General features: G+C 38.9%; 3 protein-coding genes across 3 annotated transcripts; all 3 read left to right on the forward strand.

Moving 5' to 3' along the window:
• Positions 1-191: 191 nt before the first annotated feature.
• Positions 192-6,829, forward strand: LOC308089383 (transcription factor BTF3). Its single transcript, XM_080434071.1, has 6 exons — positions 192-255; positions 1,744-1,812; positions 1,902-2,015; positions 2,832-3,033; positions 3,467-3,526; positions 6,460-6,829. Exons 2-6 carry the CDS (start codon positions 1,744-1,746, stop codon positions 6,504-6,506), a joined length of 492 nt encoding a protein of 163 aa, XP_080290197.1. The 5' UTR covers positions 192-255; the 3' UTR covers positions 6,507-6,829.
• An 8,148-nt stretch (positions 6,830-14,977) lies between these two features.
• Positions 14,978-18,623, forward strand: il12b2 (interleukin 12B 2). The gene is made up of 7 exons (XM_080432550.1): positions 14,978-15,074; positions 15,490-15,568; positions 16,089-16,325; positions 16,787-16,886; positions 17,250-17,440; positions 17,918-18,069; positions 18,329-18,623. Exons 1-7 carry the CDS (start codon positions 15,072-15,074, stop codon positions 18,500-18,502), a joined length of 936 nt encoding a protein of 311 aa, XP_080288676.1. The 5' UTR covers positions 14,978-15,071; the 3' UTR covers positions 18,503-18,623.
• A 3,302-nt stretch (positions 18,624-21,925) lies between these two features.
• LOC308088724 (protease-associated domain-containing protein 1-like) lies at positions 21,926-26,196 on the forward strand. Its single transcript, XM_080433282.1, has 5 exons — positions 21,926-22,057; positions 23,293-23,393; positions 23,650-23,759; positions 24,851-25,018; positions 25,253-26,196. Exons 1-5 carry the CDS (start codon positions 21,985-21,987, stop codon positions 25,371-25,373), a joined length of 573 nt encoding a protein of 190 aa, XP_080289408.1. The 5' UTR covers positions 21,926-21,984; the 3' UTR covers positions 25,374-26,196.
• Positions 26,197-26,727: the final 531 nt, after the last annotated feature.

Here is a 26,727-nt window from a genome sequence, read left to right on the forward strand (position 1 = left end):
GCTATATCTGAAAAATAATATCTGAAATTGTTTTGTGCCAGGGAGCCCCGTAACAGATTTATGTTGTTAAAATGTGTACATTTTTATTTTTAAATAAATAGATTGAAATTGCTCATATGGCCCAAAGTAGCTTCTTTTGGGCTTGTTTTCTTAGACCTGGTTGCTTATTTATCTCACAAAACCTGGCAGCGCTGTTCTCCTTCCTTTCTCCCAGCTTCCACCCACTGTGTAACCCGCGTGTTTTACACCTCCCAGGTCAGAGCCCAGTGAATAACACTTTATATCGCTTAATGTGAGCCGCTATGCTTTGCTCTCCTACGCTACATACTGTGTATGTTTCCCAGTATTGATAAAAGGTGATGGGGCCTACTCGTATAGTCATCCCACACACTGTAGGGGCCTTGTGTTAGCTGTTAGCAGCATGCTAACCTGTCCAGCAACATTTTGTCACTCAACATGTTCAGGGCACGTTTCCTCATTCTGTTTTGTTCTGTTCCTCTTGAACGACGATGGTCTGTGATCATGTTTGCATAGATTTCATTTGACACACACTACACTACAGCACGTCTTCAGTACAACATTATATATCCCAGATGTCAACCTGTAGCCTTGATACAACCATTGATTGATTGAATACTTTAGTAACAGTTTGCAAAAGCACAGACAAGTACAGTTCTATACAAAAGGATGCTAAAATGATTAAACTCAAGAAAGCACTATGGCTTCATTCATTGGCTTGTTTCCATTGGGGTCCTGTAAACTTCCACCCAGAGATCCAGAGGTCCGTTGGAGACAGATCAGATATGGTCAACGTTTGGCTCTAGTCCAACTTTTAAATTTCAAGGTCTCCCCTTAACTCTGACAGTATACAAATGGGACCAACTGGTCCATTTGGTTCCATTTGTATACTCTCAGAGTTACAGACTTGCAAGGGTCAATTTAGACCCCCTTGGCTTAAAGGAACCTAGAGAGTCCCTGAAATCCACTTGAGAACCACTGCTCTAATGATTAAAGCAGTGGTTATGTGGTGTCGATCTGGTGGCTACAGACTAGACTAAAGTCTACTCTAGTCTGTACTCTGTAGCCACCAGATCGATATGAAACAGGGCTTGGTTGTCTTGTCAGTGTCACACTGGTTTTTGTGCTGAACTGGATAGATGAGCAGAACAGTGGTGTGCACTGCAGCTATTTTAGACAACATGGGTCCATGGGACAGCTGTGCATTCTTGGGCGTCTTTGCCGAGCAAGGCTGATACTGAACAAGAGAGTGAGAGTGAAAAGGTCTTTGCATTTCACCCCCCCTCTATTGGTAATGTGTCTTTGAGCTTTTTCCTTCTTACTGAATGTACGTTTGTCCTTGCCAGTTGTCTACCTCTGTTGGACAAAATGCTCTGTTAGATTTAGAAGAGAACATTTAACAGGTTGAGTGATGATTACTTGAGTGATCCATCGACTGAACATTATGATGATCTCAATAATTCTGACAACCTGTTCTATCCACCAGTCAGTCAGTCACTGTGGGGGTATTTAAACTCAATGTTTTTAAATCAAAATGACGCTGAAACTGCAACCATACCATGGCTTTAGAAATAATCATATTAGTCATGATCCTGTCCATGATCAGTTGTAACAAAGTTATTGATTCTTCTTTTTTTTGTTTTTTTAAATCTGCGGTGTTAAACCAGCAGTAACAAGTAGTAACACTAATTTCTGTTTGTTTCTTCTATACTGTTTGGGTGACAGATGAAGGAGACGATAATGAACCAGGAGAAGCTTGCCAAACTGCAGGCGCAGGTTCGCATAGGCGGAAAGGTATGTGATGAAACAACATGGTCTTTGTCATTAGTTGTCAATGGATTTCACACATCGTCTTATTAACTGTTAACTGTCGTTTTTCACAGGGGTCCGCCCGCAGAAAGAAGAAGGTGGTGCACAGAACAGCTACAGCAGATGACAAGAAACTGCAGTTCTCCCTCAAGAAACTAGGAGTCAATAACATCTCTGGCATCGAGGAGGTAAAGTATAGCATCTGTCGAGTGCAGTATATTCTCTGCCAAAGGCCGCTGACAAAAATATATATTTTTATTTTACATTTTGTTTACACAATCACTTGCTAGAGAAATCTTTAATTTAATATATTTTATTCACATGCTGTGAGAGAGTGCTGAAGGTCTTTGCATTTCACCACCCCCTCTATTGGTAATGTCTCTTCGAGCTTTTTCCTTCTTACTTAATGTACGTTTGTCTTTGCCAGTTGTCTACCTCTGTTGGACAAAATGCTCTGTTAGATTTAGAAGAGAACATTTAACAGGTTGAGTGATGATTACTTGAGTGATCCATCGACTGAACATTATGATGATCTCAATAATTCTGACAACCTGTTCTATCCACCAGTCAGTCAGTCAGCCAAAGGCCGCTGACAAAAATATGTATTTTTATTTTACATTTTGTTTACACAATCACTTGTTAGAGAAATCTTGAATTTAATATATTTTATTCACATGCTGTGAGAGAGTGCTACAGGGATGACGTCTTTTTGTAGGTCAACCCAGAAGTTACTCCCACTATGGTTTCCCACTGCAGATTTCCAATGGATTTCTTTAATTACAAATTACACTTACTGGTTTTGGGACTACAATCTAGCACTTGTTAGAGATTGTGTCAGATAAAGATAAGAGGACATTACATAATAATGAAGGATTTGATTTGAAAACAATCGTAACAGAGGATCATCCCTACTTGTCACCATCATAGATTTTAGGTGGTCTATTTTGTTGTCATATTTGACCCCAACTTCTTCTCTGTCTCCCCCTCCCATTTTGTTACCACAGGTGAACATGTTCACAAACCAGGGAACAGTGATCCACTTCAACAACCCCAAAGTTCAGGCTTCTCTGGCTGCCAACACGTTCACTATTACAGGGCACGCTGAGAATAAGCAGCTCACAGAGATGTTACCAGGAATCCTCAACCAGCTAGGAGCTGACAGTCTCACCAGCCTAAGGAGATTAGCAGAGAGCCTTCCTAGACCAGGTTAGAGGCACACAATTGTAGCATCCTTTTAAACCCCCCAGTTGCTAACCTTGGTCTCTGGGACAAGAAAGGATGCAAGATCAAGCTTAGAGTCTTCCAATACCTAGAGCTTTTTGTTAAATGGCTCTTGGGAATTTCAGCTCTAAGACAGGCCAAAAAAAATGAGTGAAGAGAAAAGAGGTTGAAAACTGTTGTTTTGTCTAGTAGACAAATAAAGCATTCGGTTTGCTACTCTGTTTTTACCTCCTAGTTGTTGTTTTTTGCCCCCCTTTTTTTTTAAAGATTTGTTGTTTTTATGCAAATGTTTTTATTCTGTACTGTAGCACTTTGAGATTTGTTTCAAATGTAAAGTGCAATATAAACTGAATTATTATTATTATTAGGTGATCCTCACCAATGCTCACATTGGATATTACTGTGTTTTCCCTTATAGTTGGAGAGATTAAAGCCCCAATGGTTGCTGCTGAAGAGGAGGATGACGACGATGTTCCAGGTTAGTAAAGACATTTTTGTTTGTTTTTTCAGTAGAAAGAACAAGTCAACTTTTTTTTACCCAAGACTATTTTGAGTTTTTTTTTGGAGTAAATTTTTTATGTCCCTGCAGCTCCATCAAAATCTGTAGAATTTTAGAATGAGAGTAGAGCGCTCTAGAGAATATGGCATGTCTGAATCCAATGGGTTTGCGTTTTCTTTACATGAAGCTTTTTTTGTCTTGTTCAACATAGTTATAGGCTTGTGGAAACCTATAATCCTCATTGAATCACTGTTGACGGTTAATTATCTAATTTAACAAATAACATTGGAAGATTGTTCTTTGCCATCATTTATTCAGCAAAAATGAAGAGAGTCTTTGCCAGTTGTCTACCTCTGTTGGACAAAATGCTCTGTTAGATTTAGAAGAGAACATTTAACAGGTTGAGTGATGATTACTTGAGTGATCCATCGACTGAACATTATGATGATCTCAATAATTCTGACAACCTGTTCTATCCACCAGTCAGTCAGTCACTGTGGGGGTATTTTAAAAAAATGAAGAGTTTGCTCATGAGTAAAAAATAATACACCTCATGTTTCAGTAGTTGGCATTGGCCCCTTTGGAAGATACGTATGTTTCTTTTATCCTGGTATCAGTCACTTAACATCAACTGGAAGGGATTTGAATCCACTCTTCAGTACAGAACTCCAACTTTGTGATGACTGAGGGTTTTCTGGCATGTAACGTTACTGTCTGATTCAAGTGTTCTCATTTCTATTGGAAATTAGATCTGGGCTTTAACTTTAAATTTGTTTTGTGAATGCTTGAATGTTTCGAGTCATTGTAATGTTGCAAGGTCCTCTTACGAATCAGTTTAATATTTCTGGTTGATGGTCCCATGTTCTCTGGTAGAGTGAGGACTTAATCGATGAATTTGTGATGACAGGCTGACCAGGGGCAGCTAAGCAGCCCCAAACCATACTCCCACCACCATTATTTATTCAGCTAAAATGACTAGAGTTTCCTCATGAGGAAAAATAAGTGCACCCCAAGTTTCAATAGTTGCTGTTGTCCCCATTTAGAAGATATAAATTATTCAGTTGGTATGAGGTTATTTTTTCAAAGGCGGTTTTAGGTTTTTGCCAAACATGGCACCTGGAATTGAGGCTAAATAATTAAACCTTGGTTTCATGCTGCCGTTCTTCACCCAAGTGTTGTCCAGCGAAACTCCTATTTATTTCTTCCTGAGATAAAAAAAATGTGTGCAGTCTCTTTATGATGGTTTATTAATACAAATAAAAATGATAGGCGCACACAAGCTTCTCCTCTGCTCATGTTTTCATTTCACCAATGACTCCTACACTTTGACATGATTAAGTCCAGATTCACCTGTACATCCCTTGGTGTTACCCGGGGGTGAATTCTCAATCTTACCATCAGCTGTTGCACTCTGTCAGATGGGCTGGCCTGAGGAGATTTACAGTAGTTAGAAATATTCTCTATAGATAATCTTTTGGACAGTGGAATGGTTCACTTCAAATACCTTGGAAATAGCATTGAACCCCCTACCAGGCACATGGGCATCAACAGTATTTCAAACGTTTGATCTCTGCATTACTAGACAAGTCAACAGCAACTAAAACAAGTTTCAAATGATTGAGACAAGCTCTCATTATTTGCACCGTTTAGTGTGCCATCTTCAGATTGTAGGCGTTAGATAGGATGAAGGTTTTAAGGATGTACTTATATTTCTCTTGGTTTTTGTTGAGTTATGCCAAAGTATGATTTCTATGATCTATAAGGATCAATAACATTGAGTCCTTGCAGAAGTCTAACTATGTTGAAAAAGACTTTCAATGTACCAGAAGCTATTAGCCCTCGGTATCACTTTGGTTTCAGACATAACCAGTGGCGTACCCACTGTAGAGGCAGGGCAGTCGGTCGCCTGCCCAACTAAGATCTCGCCTCCCCTAAAAAACCCAAATAACCCGAAAAGTGTGCTTAACACATCCACCGCCAAGGGCTAATCTCATAATGTACTCACCAGTGCCAAGGTTTTATTGTTGTTTTTTGTTTTTTTCAGGTCGCCATAGGCCCCGTTAAAATCCTTTAGATTGCCCGATCCATTGTTTGTAAACAACGGGCACATGTCCTGGTGTCTACTCGTCGAGACCGCGTGTCAAACGGAGCCGCCATGTTTGAGTTCTGATCGTTTATGTTAACATGGGAAATGCGAGGATGAAAAACTACATGTCCTGTACAGCTTTTACAGGGCTTTTTGTGTACGACTTAGAATGAAGGCAGACGGGAAACAAAAAACGTGATCGCACTTCCGGTCGATTTCGGGTGGTGTTACACTGAAAATGGTCCCCCTGGAAAATTGAAAAAAAAGAATTGAAAAAAAGGGAAAAGCACCACAGCCCGTAGGGCTACGGTCTCGGCGCTTAACAGTTGGATTTAACGGCCCGTAGGACTACGGTCTTGGCGGTTAATGTGTTAATGACCTCAAAGTCACGCATCCAACAAGCTTTGAACTGAGCAAGTTGGACCTTCTCTTCCAGAGATAATGGCCAATACATCTTGAAAACAGCCACTTTCGCCGGTTTTCGATCGCCGATTTTCGATTGAGTTGAAATGTCTTTTTTGGGGGTAATAGAGGGGGGGGGGGGGGCGGGGCGGTCGAAAAATCTCGCCTGCCCTAAATGTAAATCCTGGGGATGCCACTGGACATAACATTTCTCAAGGTCTGGTGGGTCACAAACCTGTAGTCAATTGTTGATTGGCAAATTTTTTTTTGCAATGAATGTCAATATTTGTTATTTTGGCCACATAGGCTTATCATGAGACAAATCATTAATTCATCTGAATTGTTTCTTATTCCCCCCTTTCTTTTCTAACATTTTTGTATTTACTCTTCCACTCTTAACCCCTCTGTCTCTGTTTATTTTTAGATCTTGTTGAGAACTTTGACGAGGCATCTAAGGACGAGGCAAACTGACAAAGAACATCAGAAACCTTCTCAAGGCTCTTCTTGACATACGCTTCTCTCACAAAAACAGCTTTTATTTTATAACCGTTTGTCTTCCTTATGGCTATGGCTACATGTAAAAGTCCTTCTTGACTATTAGGCCGATACAAATAACATGAGATGAAATATACTCATGGCAGCCTTTACTTGCCATTTTGTCTGATTTGCCTTGTTCTGTTGTACCAATAACATGACCATTTTCTTCCTTGCATTGCCTCTCCTGTGTTACAATACCAACAAATCGTGTATTGGTGGAATTATACTTGTAATAAAGATTACATAAAAGTCACAAATGTGTCTTTTTTTTAATTTTTAGCTTAGAATGTTAATGGATTTTGATAGCTAATAATGGCACACACAAGAAAACAATTACATGGCACATATTGCGTTAAGGGTTCACCATGGGTTAGGAGGGTCTTGAGATAAATAGTCTTGAGTTAAATAAATGATGACCATCATACAGCGCACAAGTCTTTGCCTATGGTCGAATCCCAGCCTTACCACAGCTAAGTGGTTCTGAAGCCTGGTGATCATACACTAAAAGGTGATATGTTCTTATATGCTATAGGCCTACAAGGTGCTTTTATATTTATTTTGCCATTTATATTTCTTCAATAAAATGTATAAAACATGACAAACGTACTGTATCATACATATGTAAAAGCTCTAGACAGAAGTAAAACAAAATCGAATAATTAATATAATAAACAAGGCCTATTATGTACATGGTAAATACAAAAGATGTCATTCTCAAAAGTTAACCATGTAAACCTTACGTACTTCTATCCTAGGCACCATTCCCAAAAATAGCTCACAACGCATCGCACACCGCATTTTTTAAGAATGTTCACCTATTTTTGCCTATTATGACCTGCCCAGGGACACATGGGTTGTGGTTAAGGGTTTAGGCCAGGGAGAGCAACCCAACCCAACACCACAGGTCCTGTCACTGTGCAGTGTACTCTGATGAGCCACCACCACTCTGCCTAGCAGCCAGGGGGCAGCCACCTAATCCCATGTGTGTTTGTGTCACCCACAAGGTGGATTGCGGATGGATTCCCAGGAGGAAGTTCCTGAGTTTTTTCCCCCACAATAGTAAATATTGAATTAGTCTCAACCTGCTGTTTCCATAAAGCTGCACTCTGTATAACTTAAATGACTCTCTACAGGAGCAATATTGAATTATTTAATTGGAACAAGAACAGATAGTGCCTGCACACACCACAAGTTCCACTGTTGGTAAGTTCAAAGGGGCCTAAAGTGAGAGCTTTCTGCATTTGGAGAAGTAAGTCATTACATTACAAACTACTGGATTTTAGAGTATGTATATTAAACCCATAGAGCTTGCAAATGCCACTTGTTGAAGTTCTGTTGTGCTAGCTCTCTGTTCATGGCTCATAAAATAATAATAAATATTTGTAACACTTTACATTTTTACAAATCTCAAAGTGCATACAAAATAGCAAAGGCAAAGCAAATAGCAATGGCAAAAAAAACTAAATAGATTAGTCATACAGTGAGTCCTTAAACATGTGGCATCAGACTGATGCCCCTATAGTCATGCATTATAAAATACTCCAGAAGGGAAGCTAAGATAGAAAGTAATTTCATTTCAAACAAACCCTTTATTTTCTTCTCATCAGGTCCACCAACCTCGGTCAATGGGATAAAACCACATTCATAACCTTTATTTCAACTCGGGAGTGCAGTTGATGGGCAGGCCCTCATTTTCAATGTAGCCTAGATACAGAACACAATAATCAAGGAATATACATTTATACACATCAATATAAATAATATTCAATATATGTTTTTTGAATAATATTCAAAGAACTAAAACAGATAGACCAGAAATTAATTAAAGCAGTTACAATCTTGAACAAAATTGTTGGAAACCATTGCCCTGTATTGACCCAAGGAAGGCAGTGATCTGATTTTAAGGACCTCTCTGGAGCTCGTTCCAAGCAGATGGAGCACTGACAGAGAATGCTGCCTTTGGAATTGTAATGTTTTGCACAAAGGTTTAAAGGTGTTTATTTATTAAAAAATAATTGGCCAAATTAACATGGACATATAAATAGTCATGTTTAATATTTAATAATAATACTTTTGTCACAGTACATATTATGTGAAATTCGTCCTCTGCATTTTACCCAACTATTAGGAGCAGTGGGCACTACTAATACAGCACCTTAAGGAGCAGTTAGGGGTTAAGTGACTTGCTCAGTGACACTTCGATTACAAAAACTATTGGGCGACGAACATCTGTTTTGTCTTGGATGTTTTGCATTCTGGTGGTTGGTCCATGTAGGGCATCTCTTATTCTATATCTGTTCTTCAGATATGGCTGATTAATTGTGACCTTGACCTTGATTGGGACTTCGACCATGTTCTTCTCTCCATGTTTCATTAAAATCATCCGATCCATTCTCATTTTCACTTGTACAGAGAGAGATGCCCTTCTTTTGGTTAGGGTGATTGGGAAAATGAGGAAACTATTGTAGGCCGCCTAGAATGTTGAAGAACTGAAACTTAAACTGAATTCTTAGAAAGACTGAATATCTACTAAATGAACCAATATTTCTGATTTCTCAGAATGTATATATATTTTTCTCACATTAGTGATGTTTTAGACATTACACTGTAGGCGATGAGCTCCACATTGGTGAGTAATGGCAATGGGGAAATTCCTGTTGACAACATTTTAAAATTCCCCTTACCTATGTCCCCCCTGATGTAGTCTGTTACATACATTAAACAAGTGTCGGTGACCAGAATAGAGTAGATTGTGTGAGGACCGGTACTAGTTCAAAATTTATATTTTCTGTTATATATTTTAAACAGAAAACACAAGATAGACAGGTCAGGTTTCTTTGTGCCAATTCATCCCCTTTGTTGCCGAATTACCCTAGCAAGCTTGAGATCATTGGGGAAATGTCCTTGCTTTACACAGGTTTACAAAATGGGTGACATGAGTGATAGCCTACTCTTCACAGCATTTGCCTGGAATATTGTTATAAGTGGCTTTGGAGCAGTTGGGCCGGTTAAGCTCAGGCACACCTGTCTAGACACCCATTAAGCAATCGGCTCGAACCCGCTATTGAGAATACTGATGGACATTCTGTACCTCTGCCCCATACTGTCCTGACTGGCCAGGTCGTTTTTGAACCAGCCTGCTGGCAACTGATGTAAAGTCATTATTGAGACTGCCTGCCTGCCACAATCCTCTTATTTGATATAACCTTGTTTCCAATATCTGGACTGAGGTTTACTGGTTTTTGTTTTCAACTTGTTAGTTCGTAGCCAAGCTGCTTGAGGGACTTTGCTTACTTGAGTCATTCCTGTATTTAGCAATCTTCTCATTAAATCAGGCTTTTTAGTATTATTAATTAAACTGCTCACTTCATTCCTTACTTTTTTGTAATTTGCCCAACTCTGAACATCTCTGTTTCCCCTGTAATTACCATATTCCTTTCATTGGAATAGGATTGAATGTCATAATTCATCCAGGCTTCAGTCCAGTGTTTTATTCTTACAACACTCAGCAGTAGTTTGTCTATAGCTTTAAAAACAGTAATTAGAAGAATGCCATGTTTTTTCCGAAACAGAGGACCAGTTCATTTTGCTCTGACAATCAACACGTGCCTCTTTGCTTTGATCAGAGACCTGATTTATTATATCATTATTTTAAGAACTGTGGCAGTTGAGTACAGATTAATCTTCATAGTACAGAAAATGATGGAATGGTTACTCAACCCATAATCTATTATGACACCACTTTCTGCTATCCTTGCCTTGTCGGACACTACAACAAGATCAATATTGAGCAGAAGACCAAATGTTTGGCTTTATTAATCAACTGATTAATTAAAGCCTCGTACCTGGAAAGGTCTGAAATATCAGTATTAAGATACCCTGTCATGGTCACTTCAGATTTAATGATGTTCAACACAAAATGTATAAAAGTTCAAATTAGTTTTTCAAATTCAAACGAACCACTTAAACCCTACATAACTACATAACCTATATACAAGAAGAGTCCCCCAGGGGTCCCTCTATGGTACACTAAATATCTTTGCCGAAAATAGCCGATCTACAAGCTTGTATATTTCCTGAGAATAGGGACGCTTTGGTTCACGCATGGTTGAAATAGGCTTGAGCATAGAATATTCTTCTAACCACACCACTTCAATTTGGTCATCCATGCGGTTGCATTATTACTTTTATTATTTTATTATTATTATTATAAATAGTTTGCCCTTAGCCCTTAATTGAGTGAAACAACGTCCCACCTTGGTCCTTTTGCAGAGGAGTCATATCTTGGTGATCTTAGAGAAAAGGCTTTAGGTGAAATCCCTTCAAGGAAGGACTTCAAGAGTGCTGGAAGAAGTTTTTTTTAACTTACACTAAGTAAAAGTAGCAGTACCACAAAGCAGACATGATGCTTCACATTTTTACTTGAGTAAAAGTACAAAAGTATGCAGAATGTCTCATTCATTTCCCAAGCTTTTTCAAAAGTTTCAAAATTTGTCACAATCTTTAGAAAATAGCAACAACACAACAGCTATTTCTGAATAGTAAGTAGCCAACGGTTCCCAAGCCATGTGGTCCACAGTGCAGGAGCCTATCTCCTGTTTCTGTAGTGTGAGGCAACTTGATATACAAGTACATCCCGAGTCATGATATAGAAGTACAGACCCTTGATGCTAACTGCCAAGTAGGGAGGCATTGGGTCCCATTTTTACAGTCTGTTATGACCCACACAGGGAATTGAACCCTGACCTCCCAATGTCATGGCTGATACTCCAACCACATGGCTACTGAGCTGGGGAGTAGAACAAAGTATAAAATAGGGCTTAATTGGTAAATTTATGTTTTGTAATAATAATCTAAATCTACAAAATAACTTGTAACTAAAGTTTTAAAATAATTGTAGTGGAGTAAAAAGTACAATATTTGCCTCTAAGATGTAGAGGAGTAGAATTGAAACAAAGGGATACCCTCATTTATTTTATTCATTTCTTAAACCTTGGGTTGGTTAAACCAAGTGCAAAACATAGGCCATTTGGTTTTTGGGAACCAAATGGCAATGTCCATATTTAGACTTATATTTAGGGTATGGAAATAAATACGGTATATGCAAATGACAAAACACCTAAAATATACACTATACAGTATGTTATTCGTGTCAGCATGATTACCTTTTTGGAAGCATAATAAGCAGCTGGATAATCTATCAACTTTGTTATGCAAATACTGTACAGTACAAGAAAGAATAATTATAGGAGCATCTCAAATATAAAGATCTTAGAAGATATTTGTATACTTAATGGAAAACTGGTTGTTATAATGGAATGCAGGGTACTTTTTAGTCTGTCATTGTAGCCTTGTCTTTTTCAGTTGAAAAATGTATCATCACTTCAGTGCAGCTGGCCATTCCCACCAGTTTTCATTACATCTGCTCAGCCGTTCTCAAGGTATATTGTTCCCTGACAGAGGAGTGGACCGAATACAATACCCTGCATGCCACCCATGGATGCAGCCAGGCTAATTTAACTACAGTACACCTCTGTAACTCTCTCGAGGACACCTGTGGACCTGTGACCAAAAAAATCACTGGGATACTCAACCTGAGTTCACTTGAAAGATGACAGAGACACATGTTCAAGGTGTTTCAGTGCAGTTCCTTCCAGTGGTATTGTTCTAACCTGCCAAAACAAATACAATTAAATAAACGATCTAGGGTTCGGATTAAGGGAACCAGACAGGCCAGGTGTGGACACTCCCTTATTGTGTATGAAAAAGCTGCAAACTTAAAATCCCCAACTATTGCTTATGCTCAGAGATGAAAGGTTCCTATAAATGTAGTTGTTGCAATCATTGCTGCAATGTTGCACAAGGGAAGACTTTTAAATATGATGTGATGTGTGATGTGAAACATTAGAAAGAGGTCCATAAGTGTGATCCCTCTTCTTTTTTCTTTCTAGAGAGGTTTGATCCCTCTTCTCTAGAAGCAATGGGCATTTCCCTTGACAATAGAAAAGGAGATCACCGGAAACAAGAGAGAAAGTTTTTGCATTTTCAAATTAGTGGCCACAAAATATCCGGTACTTAATTTGATTTGAATCTTTTGATTGAACCGTTTACATTATTAATTTGCCTTCTGTTCTCTCGGCCACACCTGCCCTTGTGTTTTTTCTCTACTTATATAGTTTGTTATCACTCCTTTAATTATCTGAAGAAGGCATAGCTGAAACATGTCTGAGTAATTTCATTATTCAAGATGAGCGAGTGTAACACCCAGGATTCAAACCTGGATCTACCACGTTGGAAACCATTCTTCTATTGTTCATTTGAAAGGGAAATTTCCTTTGGCGACTTAGCTGTTAATGTAAAGCCTACAGCCAGACATTTAGGAGTGATTTTATTGCTCTTTTATTGTTTCTCTGACCATTTTTGTGTCTTTGATGCTGTGTGAAGCTCTTTGTAACTTTGTTTGTGCTATTATCATCATTATTATCATTATTATTATTATTATTATTGGCCAGAGGAGATATTAGGCTTATGAGCTGGCAAGGCTACTCCATTACATTCACCCCGTTTTACGTCGGGCAGGGCTACTTGCTACAGTGCCTTAGTTTCTTTTTTGCTTTCATGAGAATCTTCCCCATTTCCAATTGAGCGCCTTCGCACAAAGTTACTAGGAATAATTGACAACGCAGTAGCGTACACTTCTCTTAGCATTTTTGTAGGATATTGAAGAACTGAAACTTGAAGCTGAATTCTTAGAAAGACTGACTTTATGTCTGCTCAAATGAAACGATACATTTCTCTGATTTTTGTGTCTTTAGTTTATATAGCTCTATAGGTGAAGAGCTGCCCTTTGAGCTAATTAATGATGGATATGGGGAAATTCCTGTTGGCAACATTACAATATCTTTACCTTTTTCTGTCTGTACCAACTTATGAAAATGTATTTCCTCTTTTTAAAATACAGTATGACGTGTGTGTTGGCATGCATGTGTTTGTGTGATACCATTTTGTTTATCCGAGAGATTTTGTTGACAAGCTGATATTTTAGAGGAAACAACTCGTATTTGGGACAATCCCTGGCCACACTGACACCAGTCATATCTCACACCATTTTTCAGCCTCTCTTCATATGTTTGAAATACACACATACCTATTGTGCTGCAGAAATTTGACATGCAAAACAGTGTTGAGGAATTGAATTCATACCACCATCAGGCTATGGTGGGTCTCTTATTTACAGTAATAATGTTATGACAGTTTGTGCCAAAGGTACGTTTTGATTGGTTTAAGGTTAATATAAAGAAAGAAAGAAAAATAGCTTTTTCTTCATGGTTCTGTTCAAATCTGATCACATCTCTTGTTGTTGCCCCTAATGTTCAGATACCCTACTGACCGTGTGAACAATTAACTGCACATCTGGGCCTTTCACATTATTGTTGTTGTTATTTTCTAACTCTCCAGTCCAGCCAGACCCTCTCTGTAATGTCAGCACATGGGACAGAACCTGAACAAGACGTTACTGTAGCTCATGCACCCAGCTTGTCTGCTCCCCCATAGCTACTCCAGTCTGGATGGGAATATGATAACAGAATAGAATAGAGCATTTTATTGGCAACAATTCGAAGCACAATATCCCTAATTAAAAGCACAAAAAAAACACCCCAGGATCCGTATTATGGGGAAACCTTCTCAGAAATTAGCAGATCTACAAGCTCGCAATGCGTTGCGTCGCATTGTGAGCTAGATCGCTATTTTAAGCAAAGATATTTAGTGTACAGCAATAACAGAAAAGTCACCTGTAGAGAGCCCTGAGGGACTCAGGGCTAAAACACCCAACATACTATGCTCTGCACTATGCACTTTCTTTGACTGATATTCTTGCCATGTGTTTATTGTTTGTTTAGTGTTTTTAGGTTGTTTTATCATGTTTTTAATTGTTTTATTGTATTGGTGCTTCCGAGCTTAAGTTTTTCACATGTGCCTTAACTGTGCATCTAAGTGACAATAAAGTGAATCTGAATCTGAATCTGAAAATAAACTAACTTTCTGAGAAACCTATTGGTTCATTTGAGCAGACACAAACACAGACACAGACACAGACACAGACACAGACACAGACACAGACACAGACACAGACACAGACACAGACACAGACACAGACACACACACACACACACACACACACACACACACACACACACACACACACACACACACACACACACACACACACACACACACACACACACACACACACACACACACACATACACACACACACACAGACAGTCCTCTGACAGTCTTTCTTGGGGAGTACCATGACCAGCTTCCACCCACTCTTTCTCTACCCACATGGGTATGATGATGTGTGGTTTTATTTTTTGAGAAGTCAACCACCTCTCAGACATATAAAATGATGCAGTCCAACAAGGCATTTCATCAAGTTAGCAGGATTATTAATTCTGAACACAGATTTTTCAAAGGGACATCGCAGTCTACACAATGGTACGTGAAAGTGCGGTGATGAATGATTATTGACCGAAAAATGTATAACTGCTAGGTTATTTTCTTACATTATCTTATTTTACAGTCACTATGGCATGGAAGTTGTATATACATAATTTTTATTTCTCTGTCACTCTTTTATGGGAATAATGAAATTTGTTTTAGATCAGTATTGAAAATCGTATTTAACTATTAACGCACAGTGCTAAGAGAGGTAAAATAAAATTAATGCATCCAATGAAAGTACTCCGTGATCACAGTAGCAGAGGAATGTTGTTCCTCTGCTACTAGTATAGATGCAATACCGTTCATAACTATTACTATTGTTTTTAAAGACAGTATCAGTGAATAATAGATATAGACAACTCAATATCTCTCTCTACCACCCCTCTCTCTTTATCTTTCTTTCTTTCAGAAGACTCTATCATCATCTGTCATCCTGCTCTTTATCAGCCTCACAGGAGCATATGGATTTGGCACATTTCCTGACACTGGTAAGTTTCATAATAAGATTCAAGATCTCATGTACGAGTACACAAGAGTAAAATTATTTGGTTTTGGTTCCTCAACATACACAGTAGAAGGGTGAGAAATAGTAGTACAGTATGTAATTAAAATGTAGACCAGTGATTCTCAACCTTTTTAATTTCAAGGACCAGTTTTGGTCATTAGGCCACTGACCCCCATTTGATAAGAACATTATCTCTGGGACCCCAATTTCTACACTGACTGAGAGTGTACAGCATAGCTAGCCTACTACAGCTGGCTATTTGTACACTCTCAGAATGACAGAACTGCAAGGGCCCATTTGGTTATACCAAACTATTAATAATTTTGTTGGGCACCCTCTGGAACCCCCCTCAAGGACCACTGGGACCCCACATTGAGAACAAGTACTATACTGTATACTGTGTCTGATTACATCTACTGAATCATGAGCATACTCCTTATCTGGCTGTGCTTTGATAAAAATGACTTAAATATGTGACTTAATATTTGTGTCCGTGTCTAAAGTGGTGGTGGCTAAACAAGATAAATCAGTCACAATACCATGTAACGTGAAGACTGACGGCCCGGTTACATGGAGGTTTACAAGAGATGGCGACGAGGAAGAAATTGATGATCACGATGGCTTCAATCTGACTGTGAGTGATGTGGATGCTCCAATGCTGGGAGAATACAGCTGTTGGACCGGAGCGGAGAAGCTATCATCAGCCTATCTGCGGTTTGAGGCTGAGGACGAGGAATACGGTAAGATATTTGTTTGTGTGCAATATTAAACAGGTGTACCACTTAACACTAGAATGTGTATGATAGCTTTAGCCTATGGTCCATGACTGATCAATATTCTGCATTTGCTACACTGACCTGAGGATGACTGTCAGGTTGTCTTGTGGATACACAGAATGTTACATTGAGCTTCTAAACCAAAAGCAGCCGACATTACTTTAATATTTTTTCATTAAGAAACTAAAATCAAAGATACACCCTTCGGAAAACCATCTTGTCGATTTTCACAAATTCTTTCATTAATGGCTGGCAGAGAACACTGAATACTCAACTGAACTGGCCTGAAATATACTGTAGTTACATAACTTATAGAGATGAAATGTAGTGGTATTACCACTCCAGATCCCAGATAATAAACAATCACAAAAATGCATGTTTTGTGATAAATGATTGACTGATTATTACGATATGTGTGTTTGTAGGGTCCTTGCACTGCCGGGCAACATCGTACAATTGTAACTTCAGCTGCAAATGGAACCATAGTGATTTCACAGCGGTACGCCTTGGACTGGGCCATTCCTGGTAAGCCAGAATACAAGCAGAACTAAACACAAACTTGCCAAGAGTTTGGCCAATTTATACTGACAATTTACTGCATGAATTAGGCAACAGTGGGGTCTTCTTCTTCTCTGGATGTATCCTTGATTCCTTGCTGGCCTCTTACACTTTCTCTCCTGTGTCTGTTCTACTTTTTACTCTCCCTTTCCTATTTACTGATCCAAATAAGCCAGCAGTCACTGGCAATAGGCAACCTCTGTTATTTGTGGTACAATGAAAGATTAACGTGCAGACACAGTGTAGATATATCTACATAACAGACAGGAGGAAGGTCGACTCTCAATTTCATGTCCTATTCCTTATTAATGTTATTATATGCATCTCTAGCACCGAAGGTGAGAAGTCCTGCACCTGGATCAATAGCACTGGTCAGCACCCAGATGGGGGTTTACAGTTTGAAATTATCCACTCCCTCAACCCATGTGAGGAGGAAAAGAACAAGCTGGAAGTCACTGCCGAGGCCATCAACAGCGACGAATACCTCAAGATTACCAAGAGGTTTTATCTCAGAGAGATTGGTAAATCTAATTTAATTGGCTCTGTCAAATAAGGGCTGCAATATTTTTTACAGAGGTTTGTTACAAAATGACATCTCCATTATTTGAACAATTATCATGTGACATGATTGCTGACAAGACAGAAACGCCTTGTGGTATTAGAAAAGGTATTAACATGCTACTGCTTTTATCTTAAGGCATTTTCCAATAAAACACAATTTTCAAAGAAATGTACAGAATAGAATTATAAATTATACGTACAGTACAGTACAGTACAGTACAGTACAGTACAGTACAGTACAGTACAGTACAGTACAGTACAGTACAGTACAGTACAGCATTTATAGTATAGTGTTTTGAAGTACTGTATGAAGTAATTCATTTCAGGTGATTTCTTAATTTTCTTGTCTGAACATAAACAAAAAAATAACTTTGGGAGCTAGAAGCGATTCTTAAAATCTGTGATTTTGATCTGTGGTGTGTTTTTAACCCCTACAGTCCAGCCAGACCCTCCCAAGAAACTGACCTGCCAGGAAATGCCGGGACTGGACCTGAATGTGACCATAACTGCTGCATCCAGCTGGTCTGGCCCTCTTAGCTACTTCAGACTGGAACATGAGATAGAATACGTGTATAGGGACGACGGCAAGGTACAGTACAGCAAGACACAGACACACACACGCACACGCACACGCACGCGCACGCACACACGCACACACGCACACACACACACACACGCATACACGCACGCACACACACACACACACACACACACACACACACACACACACACACACACACACACACACACACAGTCCTCTCACATTCTTGGGGAGAGTACCATGACCTCCACCCACTCTTTCTCTACCCATATGGGTATACTTAATTATGAAATCTCCCTCACTCTAGACGGGGCACTCGACATCGGCTGATATACCGAAGGGAACGGGGCACTCGACATCGGCTGTTATACCAAAGGGAATTACCCAGCTGAGAGCACGTTCCAGAGAAGCTGTTTTGGCGAAACTTTGGAGCAAGTGGAGCCCCTGGATAATTGTAAACGACTGTACCATTTCAGTTTAAGTTGACCTCTGTCCTCTCAAGGACTTTCCTGGTCTTTCCTGTGCATCTTCTCTCTCTGTGTTGGTGTTTTTGTGTACCTTGGTGGTTTGACTATTAAAAGGGTTCTGTGCTTCCTACTGCATATTTGTTCCTTGTCTGTTTTTGTATTATGTTCCTTAGTTGTCATGGTATCAATGTCAGCACTTCTGCTACCGATAGGAAATCCACATTTGGTGATTTTATTGTTGCTAGAAATCCTACTTCATGAAGTTGCATCGAATGGTTTCAGTGCTGTGCCGTTAGTGAGTCAAAAAAGTAGTTAAATAACCCAATATTCTACAAACTCAAACAGTGTTTGGATACTTCAACATACAAACACAAAGAAATACATAATATTTAGCTGTCAAAAAGTACAGAATAAAGATTGACAAATACATTATTTACTGAATGACAGCTATTAAAGCTACAGTCTTTACAAGCGGCTGTTATTCACATTACTACAATTGTGCAGTCTGTATTTTCAGCCAAGTATGTTTGTAAAGGCATTGAAATGACAGCGAGGGTGAGAAGAATTTAAGACCATCCCTCAAGCTAATGGAGGAAAATGTTCACTGAGGCTGCTAAATTTGAGCACTCTACTAAAAGAGTCAGAAAATATTTAGATACTAGAGGTTAGGGGTAGCGGCCCTCACTCAAACTTTGTCAGAGTATGCGTTGTACCGGTCTGTCTGACTCTGTGTCTCTTTTGTGCCCATATATGGAGATGTCTGTTTCTGCCTGTGTCCTTTTAATTCCAATATATGGAGATATATGTGTATCTGTCAGTCCGTGTCCCTTTTATGCCCATATATGGAGATCCATAATGTCATCAGTAAATGCCCATATATGGGCATGCTGATATGCCCATATACAGAGATCTCTGTATCTGTCAGTCCTTGTCCCTTTTATGCCCATATATGGAGATCTCTGTATCTGTCAGTCCAACAATATAACAATGTATACTTGGCACAGGAGTAGCCTATTACTAGTAACCCCCCCCCCCCCTCCCCCTCTCTTAAACAAACATGAAAGGATTTCTACACTAAAAAGTATATGGCTTGGGGTGGTATATTATTGGTTATCAAATCTCATTGGCTATGGTTCTTCTTGTGAAAACACTGTGTTCTAACAGACTACTAATTTGTCATTTGTTTCATGATAGGTGAGGGCAGGTAAAAAGAAGCATTGCAAAAAGACAGCAAACTGCTGCTGTCCACCACGGCCATCTAAGAAGAGCAGGAGGCATCAGACCATGGTGCAGGAGTAGATGATACAGTGACACTACTTGGTTCAGGATGTGTAAAGTTCAAATCTGCTACACTAAAAACACAGTTCAATAAATGCATGCATATTTCTTGGTTTGGATAATTTATTCTGTGTAAAAGACCACCTGTTAATGTATAAACAAAGAAAAGGAAAGAAAGAAAGAAAAATAATTTGCATTGAATTTGCAATTGTGGATGTGGCAAGTGCAAATAAAAGATTTATAATAAAATACGTTCCATCTTAAATAAAAATGTCTAGATGAACAAATCTGAGAACAATTCCAAAACAAATGTGTAACGTTTTCATCTGAATTGTTACAAAATGAGCAGTGAGACTCAGTATCCCATTTACAGTATATCTCTTAAGGAAAGATTTTGCTGGGTAAAATCAGTGAATGTATTTTCTCTCACTTTATTAGCAAGTAAATACTTAATAGAATAGAATAGAATAGACTTTATTTGCCATTTGCACAAGTGCATAGGACATTTTGGAGCTCAGCTCCCAGGGTCAGCATTTTAAAAAAAAGACAGAAAATACAGAGAAAACATACAGTACATCCTACAATCCTACATATATCCTACCACACTCCCTAAAGACAAATATCAAATATATAAATAAGCACGTCATAGTCTAAAAAACAGTGCAAATAGTGGTGCAATTCATCTTATCATGATCTGTCCTAATTTAGTTCATCTGCTCTGATTCAGTTCATCTGTCATATTGACTACCGTCCCTAATGTCCTCGGCTACTAAGCGCACAGTGGCAGGAAAAAAGCTGTTAAAGGCACACAGGCTGTTCTCCAAGGCACACTCTCTATTATATACCATTTTCAAAATGAGATAAGTGCTGAATGTAATAATGATTGTTATGTTATTGCTATCATTATCATACATTTATGTCAGCTATACCAGTCGTGAATATTATCTGACAGCTCACCACCTAGCCTTCTCAATGTAGTGTTGAGAATGTAATGATGTTTTGCATGTAATGATGTTTTGCATAGTTACTATGCAAAACATCATTACATGCTTTCATGTACTTTCCTGTGCTTCTTTTGCAAACGGCTAATAAAGTATTCAATCAATCAATCACTCAATCAATCAATACCTAATTTAAGAACACATATTACTGGGTCCACTATAGAATATTGTAGATTCATATCGAGGAATTCACATTATAGACAGACATGATACTTTCCCTTGGAAGAGAGAGACCTGAGCATGGTGCAGGAGAGAATAGGGTTCAGCTATGTGTGGTTCCAGAACAAAGTGACAATATGAGACAGACAGATAGAAGAACTGTTGGACATTTTTAATTGGATTTTGGGGGAAATCATTGTCATTTCTAAAAATATATATATATTCTGTCCAACATGTTTTAAAAAAACTAAAGAATATGATTAGCCATTATTCAATTATTGGTCCCATCACATTTACTTATTACTGTAAATTGGTTGAATGCTTTGGACATAATAGTAAATGGGATGAGATGAGTGTACCAGAGAGGATGTCAGGCTGCAAATGCTTTGATTAATTTCAAAATCTCTAGTCCAGACTACAAGTGCTTTGGTGGCTAGCGCGCATGCGTATACAATACACCCATGTACTATCCATTCATTCATAGAGTTATAATATATCTAGAGGGCAGACTGCCCGGCCCCCACCTATTAATTTCAATGAAAGTTGCTCACAAGTGCTAGAAGCACCCGGAAGTACCTCTTCTTCCTGGACTGGCTCCAATATTAGAGCCAATAGAGCAGGCGCACTAGCGTTTCAGACAATATAAGCATGCGCAGTAGCGTTTTCAATGCAAAAGTGCTGCTATCCCAGATTTGACCACCAGGCGACGGCAGCTTCACTGTTCTACCGCGGTTCAATCTGGGGGCTCGACAGAACGCAAGTAGAGATCGAGTTAGCCGTCAAAATAAAAGTATTTGATAAAATAATAATAATGATAAAATAAAATGAATACAGGTAAACACAGGTTCATTTTTTTTTACACATAGAAATATTATGTGTGTGTGTAGTGTATATATAGCTACAGTAGCTACACATAATACAAAAACCTGCGTACCTATCCGTTGGGTTTTATTTTGAAATACATGACCGGAAATTGCACCTATTCGTGTCTCACTTGAAACCGGTCCGTCCATTATATCAATGTATGTTACAGAACCTTGCGGTTAAATGCCTTCGACATGGCTAACATGACTGAAACATCGTGGATTATTTGTCTGTGGAGTATTCTCATGCATTTTAGTTACATATCAGGTGAGAAAGGCACGGGTATAATGGTTGCATTTCAGCCAACGTCTGAGTCTGCATTTTAGCTACGAGTAGCCTAAACATTAGCCTACACACACAGTAGGTGATCTGTTCAGGTAACTCATCCACCAGGGGTCTTCAACGTTTTTCAGGCCAAGGACCCCTAAGATGAGAGAGAGATGAAGCAGGGACCCCCACTATATATTGTATAAATTGTGTTGCAGATTAAACCTTTTCATAGATTTCATAGATGGCTTCATAGACGTGTTTGGCAGCACTATCATCAGTGTTGGATTCATGGTTCATGTGTATTTTCAAACAACATTTAACCACTTAAACCGTCAATACTTAGTAAACCTGACCTTTCACTTGTACTTGGTCTGCTATTTTTTCCCATTACACCAAACCTCTTTGCCGAAAATAGCTGCGAGGCGTTGAGCTTGTAGATCTGCTATTTTTGTTCACCTCAGAATAGGGATGCTAGGGTTCAAGTGGTTAATGTAAAAAAAAAAAAAAATAATATCCTATTACACAAATATTAGGAGGACCCCCTGTACCGAAAGACCCCTGGCCTACACAGTATAAGTGATCTGTCCAGGTAACCAACCTACACTGAGCTGTTTTGAATGCCTGACAGATTGTTGATGTAACGTCAACTTCACTGTGTCACGATTATTACATTTTACCTGGCGATTAATTGTCACTCAAATAATTGTGATGAACTATTTAATTGGGTTTCTGTCGTTGAACACTGGAATATATGAATGAAAATTACATTTCTGTTTGGCTTTTTAGGATTTGAAGTTTGCACAGGGAGGATATGACAAATAAATGTATACAAAGAAATGACTGACAACACTAATAGTGGAAATAGCCGATCTGCAAGATCACAACCCTGCTATGCATTGAGAGCTTGTAGAGCTGCTATTTACTTTTTCTTTTTTTTTAGAAAATGTTTGAAAATATAAGATTTTTTTTCAACATGGACACGATTATGATCATTATGCAAAATAATTCAGATTAGACTATAATTGTGACAGGCCTACTTCACTTACCTTCTCGACATGTCATCATTTTGCTGTTCCTTCCGATCCCACACAGGTTCTTTGTCAACTTGCTGCGATTTAAACATAACAGTCAGACAATTGTGGTGCTCCTGCCTCCTGATAATATAATTATACACAACATTTGAAGTGAACATCAATTTCTTTGACATGTCTCTCCAATTTGGACTGTTCCAGGTCTTGGGGTCAATGAATTGCTCTACTTCCGAATTATCAGTCCTGAGGACATAGGTTACATCTTCAGTGCAGCTCCTGCAAAAGACTTTGGTGGAGATTTTGTAAGTAATGTTATTGTAACTGTGTAGTTACTAGTTGTTGTTGTTGTTGGGATTTATTATTCACCAAAGAAAGTGTCAGCCCTCTTCCCTCATACCCCACTAATGCTCTATTTATTTTTCTCTCCTATCTCTCCCTCACATTGCTCTATGGTGGTCTTTCTTTGGTCGTTTCTGTTTGTGCTTTGGTCTTCATTACCCCCTTTTCCATCCTCTCTGGCACTTCTTCTGCCTCTCTGTTTTCTCATCTGGGACCCAGACTTCTTCTTATGATGAGATTTTACTTGTGCCAGCAGAGCCAGCAGACGGCTGCTCAGAAATGAGGAACAGAGAGTTAATTCAGGGACAAGTAATCCTACTGGAACGAGGGTAATTATGTGTGCATGTGCTATACTGTGTATACTCGGTTTGGAGCAAGTAAATAACATCTAGGAACCATTCATGTCTATACATTTGATTTTACATAAGCCGATGCCCTATTGAATAATACACGTTTATGCCCAAGAAAATGCATTTACAGATACTTAGTCATGCCAAATTCCATAGCTCTCTGGACAAAAAAACTTAAAATGCAGAATATTTTCAAATGCAGTAAATGATAATCATGTGGTGACATCCAAAACAGAATAGTTAAGTTGAAAGTTTTCACTTTTTTGCATGTTGAAGAGGATTTCATAAGAAAATTGCCTTTAGGAACACAAAAGTAAGTTGTTTCCAATAGAGCGACTAACCAGGATAATAAGAGAGATATTTCTATCATGGTTTTAGGCAGATTTTGAGGAGTCATCCTATCTATCCTAGCTCTACCCAAAAGTCTACTACATTTTAGTCATGTGACTGAAGGGGCATTAACGATTTAAGAAGAACTGTTCCTAGATAAAAAAAATGTAAACATCAAACATCACTAACCCATGTGTCAGAGACTTGAATACATATGTTGCTGTCCGGCAGAAGCCTTGCATCTCCAGATTTCAACCGAATGCTACTTCATCATATAAGAGTGTCTCACAAAAGTAGTGAAAATAGCCGATCTACGAGCTCAAGACGCATTGTGAGCTTGTAGATACTTTCTCTATTTTATAAAAAAAAACAATTAAATCATAAAAAAGGTTTTGGACATATAAGGTTTCCACCCAACAGTAACAACATGTACCTGGGCATTCAATACCCAGGCTTATCCAATCGCAGACTGGCATTGCAGCCTGGCTGATGCTGCCTGCCCAAGGTTGGTTAATCATTTTTGTTATCACATGAAAAAGGCATTTGATCTACACACACGATAATGATCAGTATTACTGTCCATGAGGAGGAACTCTTCTGCTGAACAAAATGGGGATTTGGTTTTTAACATGTGTAAGTCAATGTGTATCATCATGAATATGTATTCATACTATGTTTCTTTCCTGTCATTCTCACACATGTTAAAAAATTATGTTTTCTTCTATCTGCATGAACTGCAGGGGCTGTTCGTTTGTCCATAAGGCTCGACTAGTGGAGGAGGCAGGAGGCAAAGCAGTGTTGATTGCTGATGATGCAGTTGATAACGACAGCCAGTATTTGGATATGGTTACTGATGGGAGCACTGCTAGACCCAGCATACCTGCACTGTTCCTACTGGGAAGAGACGGGTAAGAGAGATACACAGCCACTCACACACACCCTGACATGGCCATACACTATACCCTGATTTATACTTGGTGGTACCGTATGATAGTGTCCGGTGCCACAGTGAGCTTGTATATCGGCTATTTTGAAAAGTGAGAATGTGTTACTGGTTTCACTATATATTACGTATAATTATATCGTATCACCTTTCCACATTTGGTGATTTTCATATCGATTTTCATTTGCATTTGTCCCAGGCTGATGATCAGACGGTCTCTCCAGAGACAAGCACTACCATGGGCTGTTATCTCCATTCCTGTCAACGTTTCTTCTTTGGCCTCTTTCCCCCTCAAGCAACCTCCGTGGACTCTGTGGTAGAGTCAACACGCCCACACCAGAACTCCCATGAATCCACAGCCCACGTACCCTGTAAACATGCAGCCTCACACTGAATCCCATTGGTGGCATGTAAATACATGCCCACTCCCTAAAACTACCACACAGCTAAAGCCTCAGTGTTAGTTTATGTTTAGGGTCATATTTTTACACTCAGTTGTGCAAACAAACACACATGCATATGCACACACAGACGGGGTCACATCGACTATAAGCAGTGCCCTTTGACAATCCTATTCCAATGGACTTCTTATCAGAGCCTTTACCTTTATCACCATCTGTGGTGCTTGTTTCTAGAAACGCTTGTCATCGCAGGACGACCATGGCGGAAAATAACCATTTCTCAATCACAGCTGTCTGGATGAAGTCGACAGAATTAAGTAATGGTTGTGGAAGACATATTGTTTGTTTTTGAATAGAACAATCTCCATGTTCTATTCGTGTGCAATGATCCGTGCACATGTTCCCCATTGAGTGAGGAAGTATACTGTATATGGAAAACTAAAATTACACAATGATGTGTATTGTTCCCAAACAAATATGTCAGTGTTTGGATGAGGTAGTATTAAAAGCGATTAACCACTATTAAAAGTGGTTGACATAACGTTAAGACCAGTAACACATTTCTGATGTTTGAGTAATTGTCTGTACATTAAATTCAGCTAAACTGAACCCACCATCAGTCTGTCAAAATGGTGTGTTGTGCTCTGCCTTAGCTAAATTCTGTCTTAATTTGTAGTTCTCACATAAAACATGGTCATGGAGAAGTTTGAAGTCCACATCTTTAATAAACAGATCATCTATATGTGATTGTATCATTTCTCCCGACAGAAACAATCTTTGCCTGTTGGCTACGGCTACCTGTGCCTGGTGGCTGTATCCCATAGCAGGAGCTAAGGGCTTCCCTGCACCACTTAATTTAGTTTTCATGACCAGCAGTTAAGGCCTGAGGTTCCGATTCTACAAAATGTCTTCTAAATCCTGAAAAAAACTGTTTTCTGAAAAACGTATGTTATATTTCAGTGGTTCTCAAACCTTTTCATGTCAAGTCCCCCCAAAATGTATTTGGCCGCAGACCCCCCCATCTCAAAATATTTTGTTCCAGGGACCCCCAGAAGCAAAGATTAGAGTTAAAAATGTTTGCTTTGAAAATATATATTCACAGATTTGCAGATCTACAAGCTCATAGCGCGGCAACAAGTGCCGCGCTATGAGCTTGTCTATCTGCTATTTTTGAATAGCCAAAGTATAAAATAATGGTTTAAGTGGTTACACAGATGCGTTCCCGGTTTTAATGGGTTAACTATACTGAAATACAAGCAAAGACATTTACTTT

Source organism: Gymnoscopelus braueri, assembly GCF_963280865.1.
Source record: "Gymnoscopelus braueri genome assembly, chromosome: 7".
Taxonomy (NCBI): domain Eukaryota; kingdom Metazoa; phylum Chordata; class Actinopteri; order Myctophiformes; family Myctophidae; genus Gymnoscopelus; species Gymnoscopelus braueri.

What these genes read in the sequence shown, in the direction of transcription:
- LOC308089383 (XM_080434071.1), top strand. Translation starts at nt 1,744, where the DNA reads ATGAAGGAGACGATAATGAACCAGGAGAAGCTTGCCAAACTGCAGGCG. An exon ending in AGGTTCGCATAGGCGGAAAG is followed by an intron (nt 1,813 to 1,901) that starts GTATGTGATGAA and finishes CGTTTTTCACAG; the next exon opens with GGGTCCGCCCGCAGAAAGAA. An exon ending in GGATGACGACGATGTTCCAG is followed by an intron (nt 3,527 to 6,459) that starts GTTAGTAAAGAC and finishes GTTTATTTTTAG; the next exon opens with ATCTTGTTGAGAACTTTGAC.
- il12b2 (XM_080432550.1), top strand. An exon ending in GTTTTATCTCAGAGAGATTG is followed by an intron (nt 17,441 to 17,917) that starts GTAAATCTAATT and finishes TAACCCCTACAG; the next exon opens with TCCAGCCAGACCCTCCCAAG. An exon ending in TGTATAGGGACGACGGCAAG is followed by an intron (nt 18,070 to 18,328) that starts GTACAGTACAGC and finishes CCCTCACTCTAG; the next exon opens with ACGGGGCACTCGACATCGGC.
- LOC308088724 (XM_080433282.1), top strand. Translation starts at nt 21,985, where the DNA reads ATGGCTAACATGACTGAAACATCGTGGATTATTTGTCTGTGGAGTATT. An exon ending in GCATTTTAGTTACATATCAG is followed by an intron (nt 22,058 to 23,292) that starts GTGAGAAAGGCA and finishes GGACTGTTCCAG; the next exon opens with GTCTTGGGGTCAATGAATTG. An exon ending in GTAATCCTACTGGAACGAGG is followed by an intron (nt 23,760 to 24,850) that starts GTAATTATGTGT and finishes CATGAACTGCAG; the next exon opens with GGGCTGTTCGTTTGTCCATA.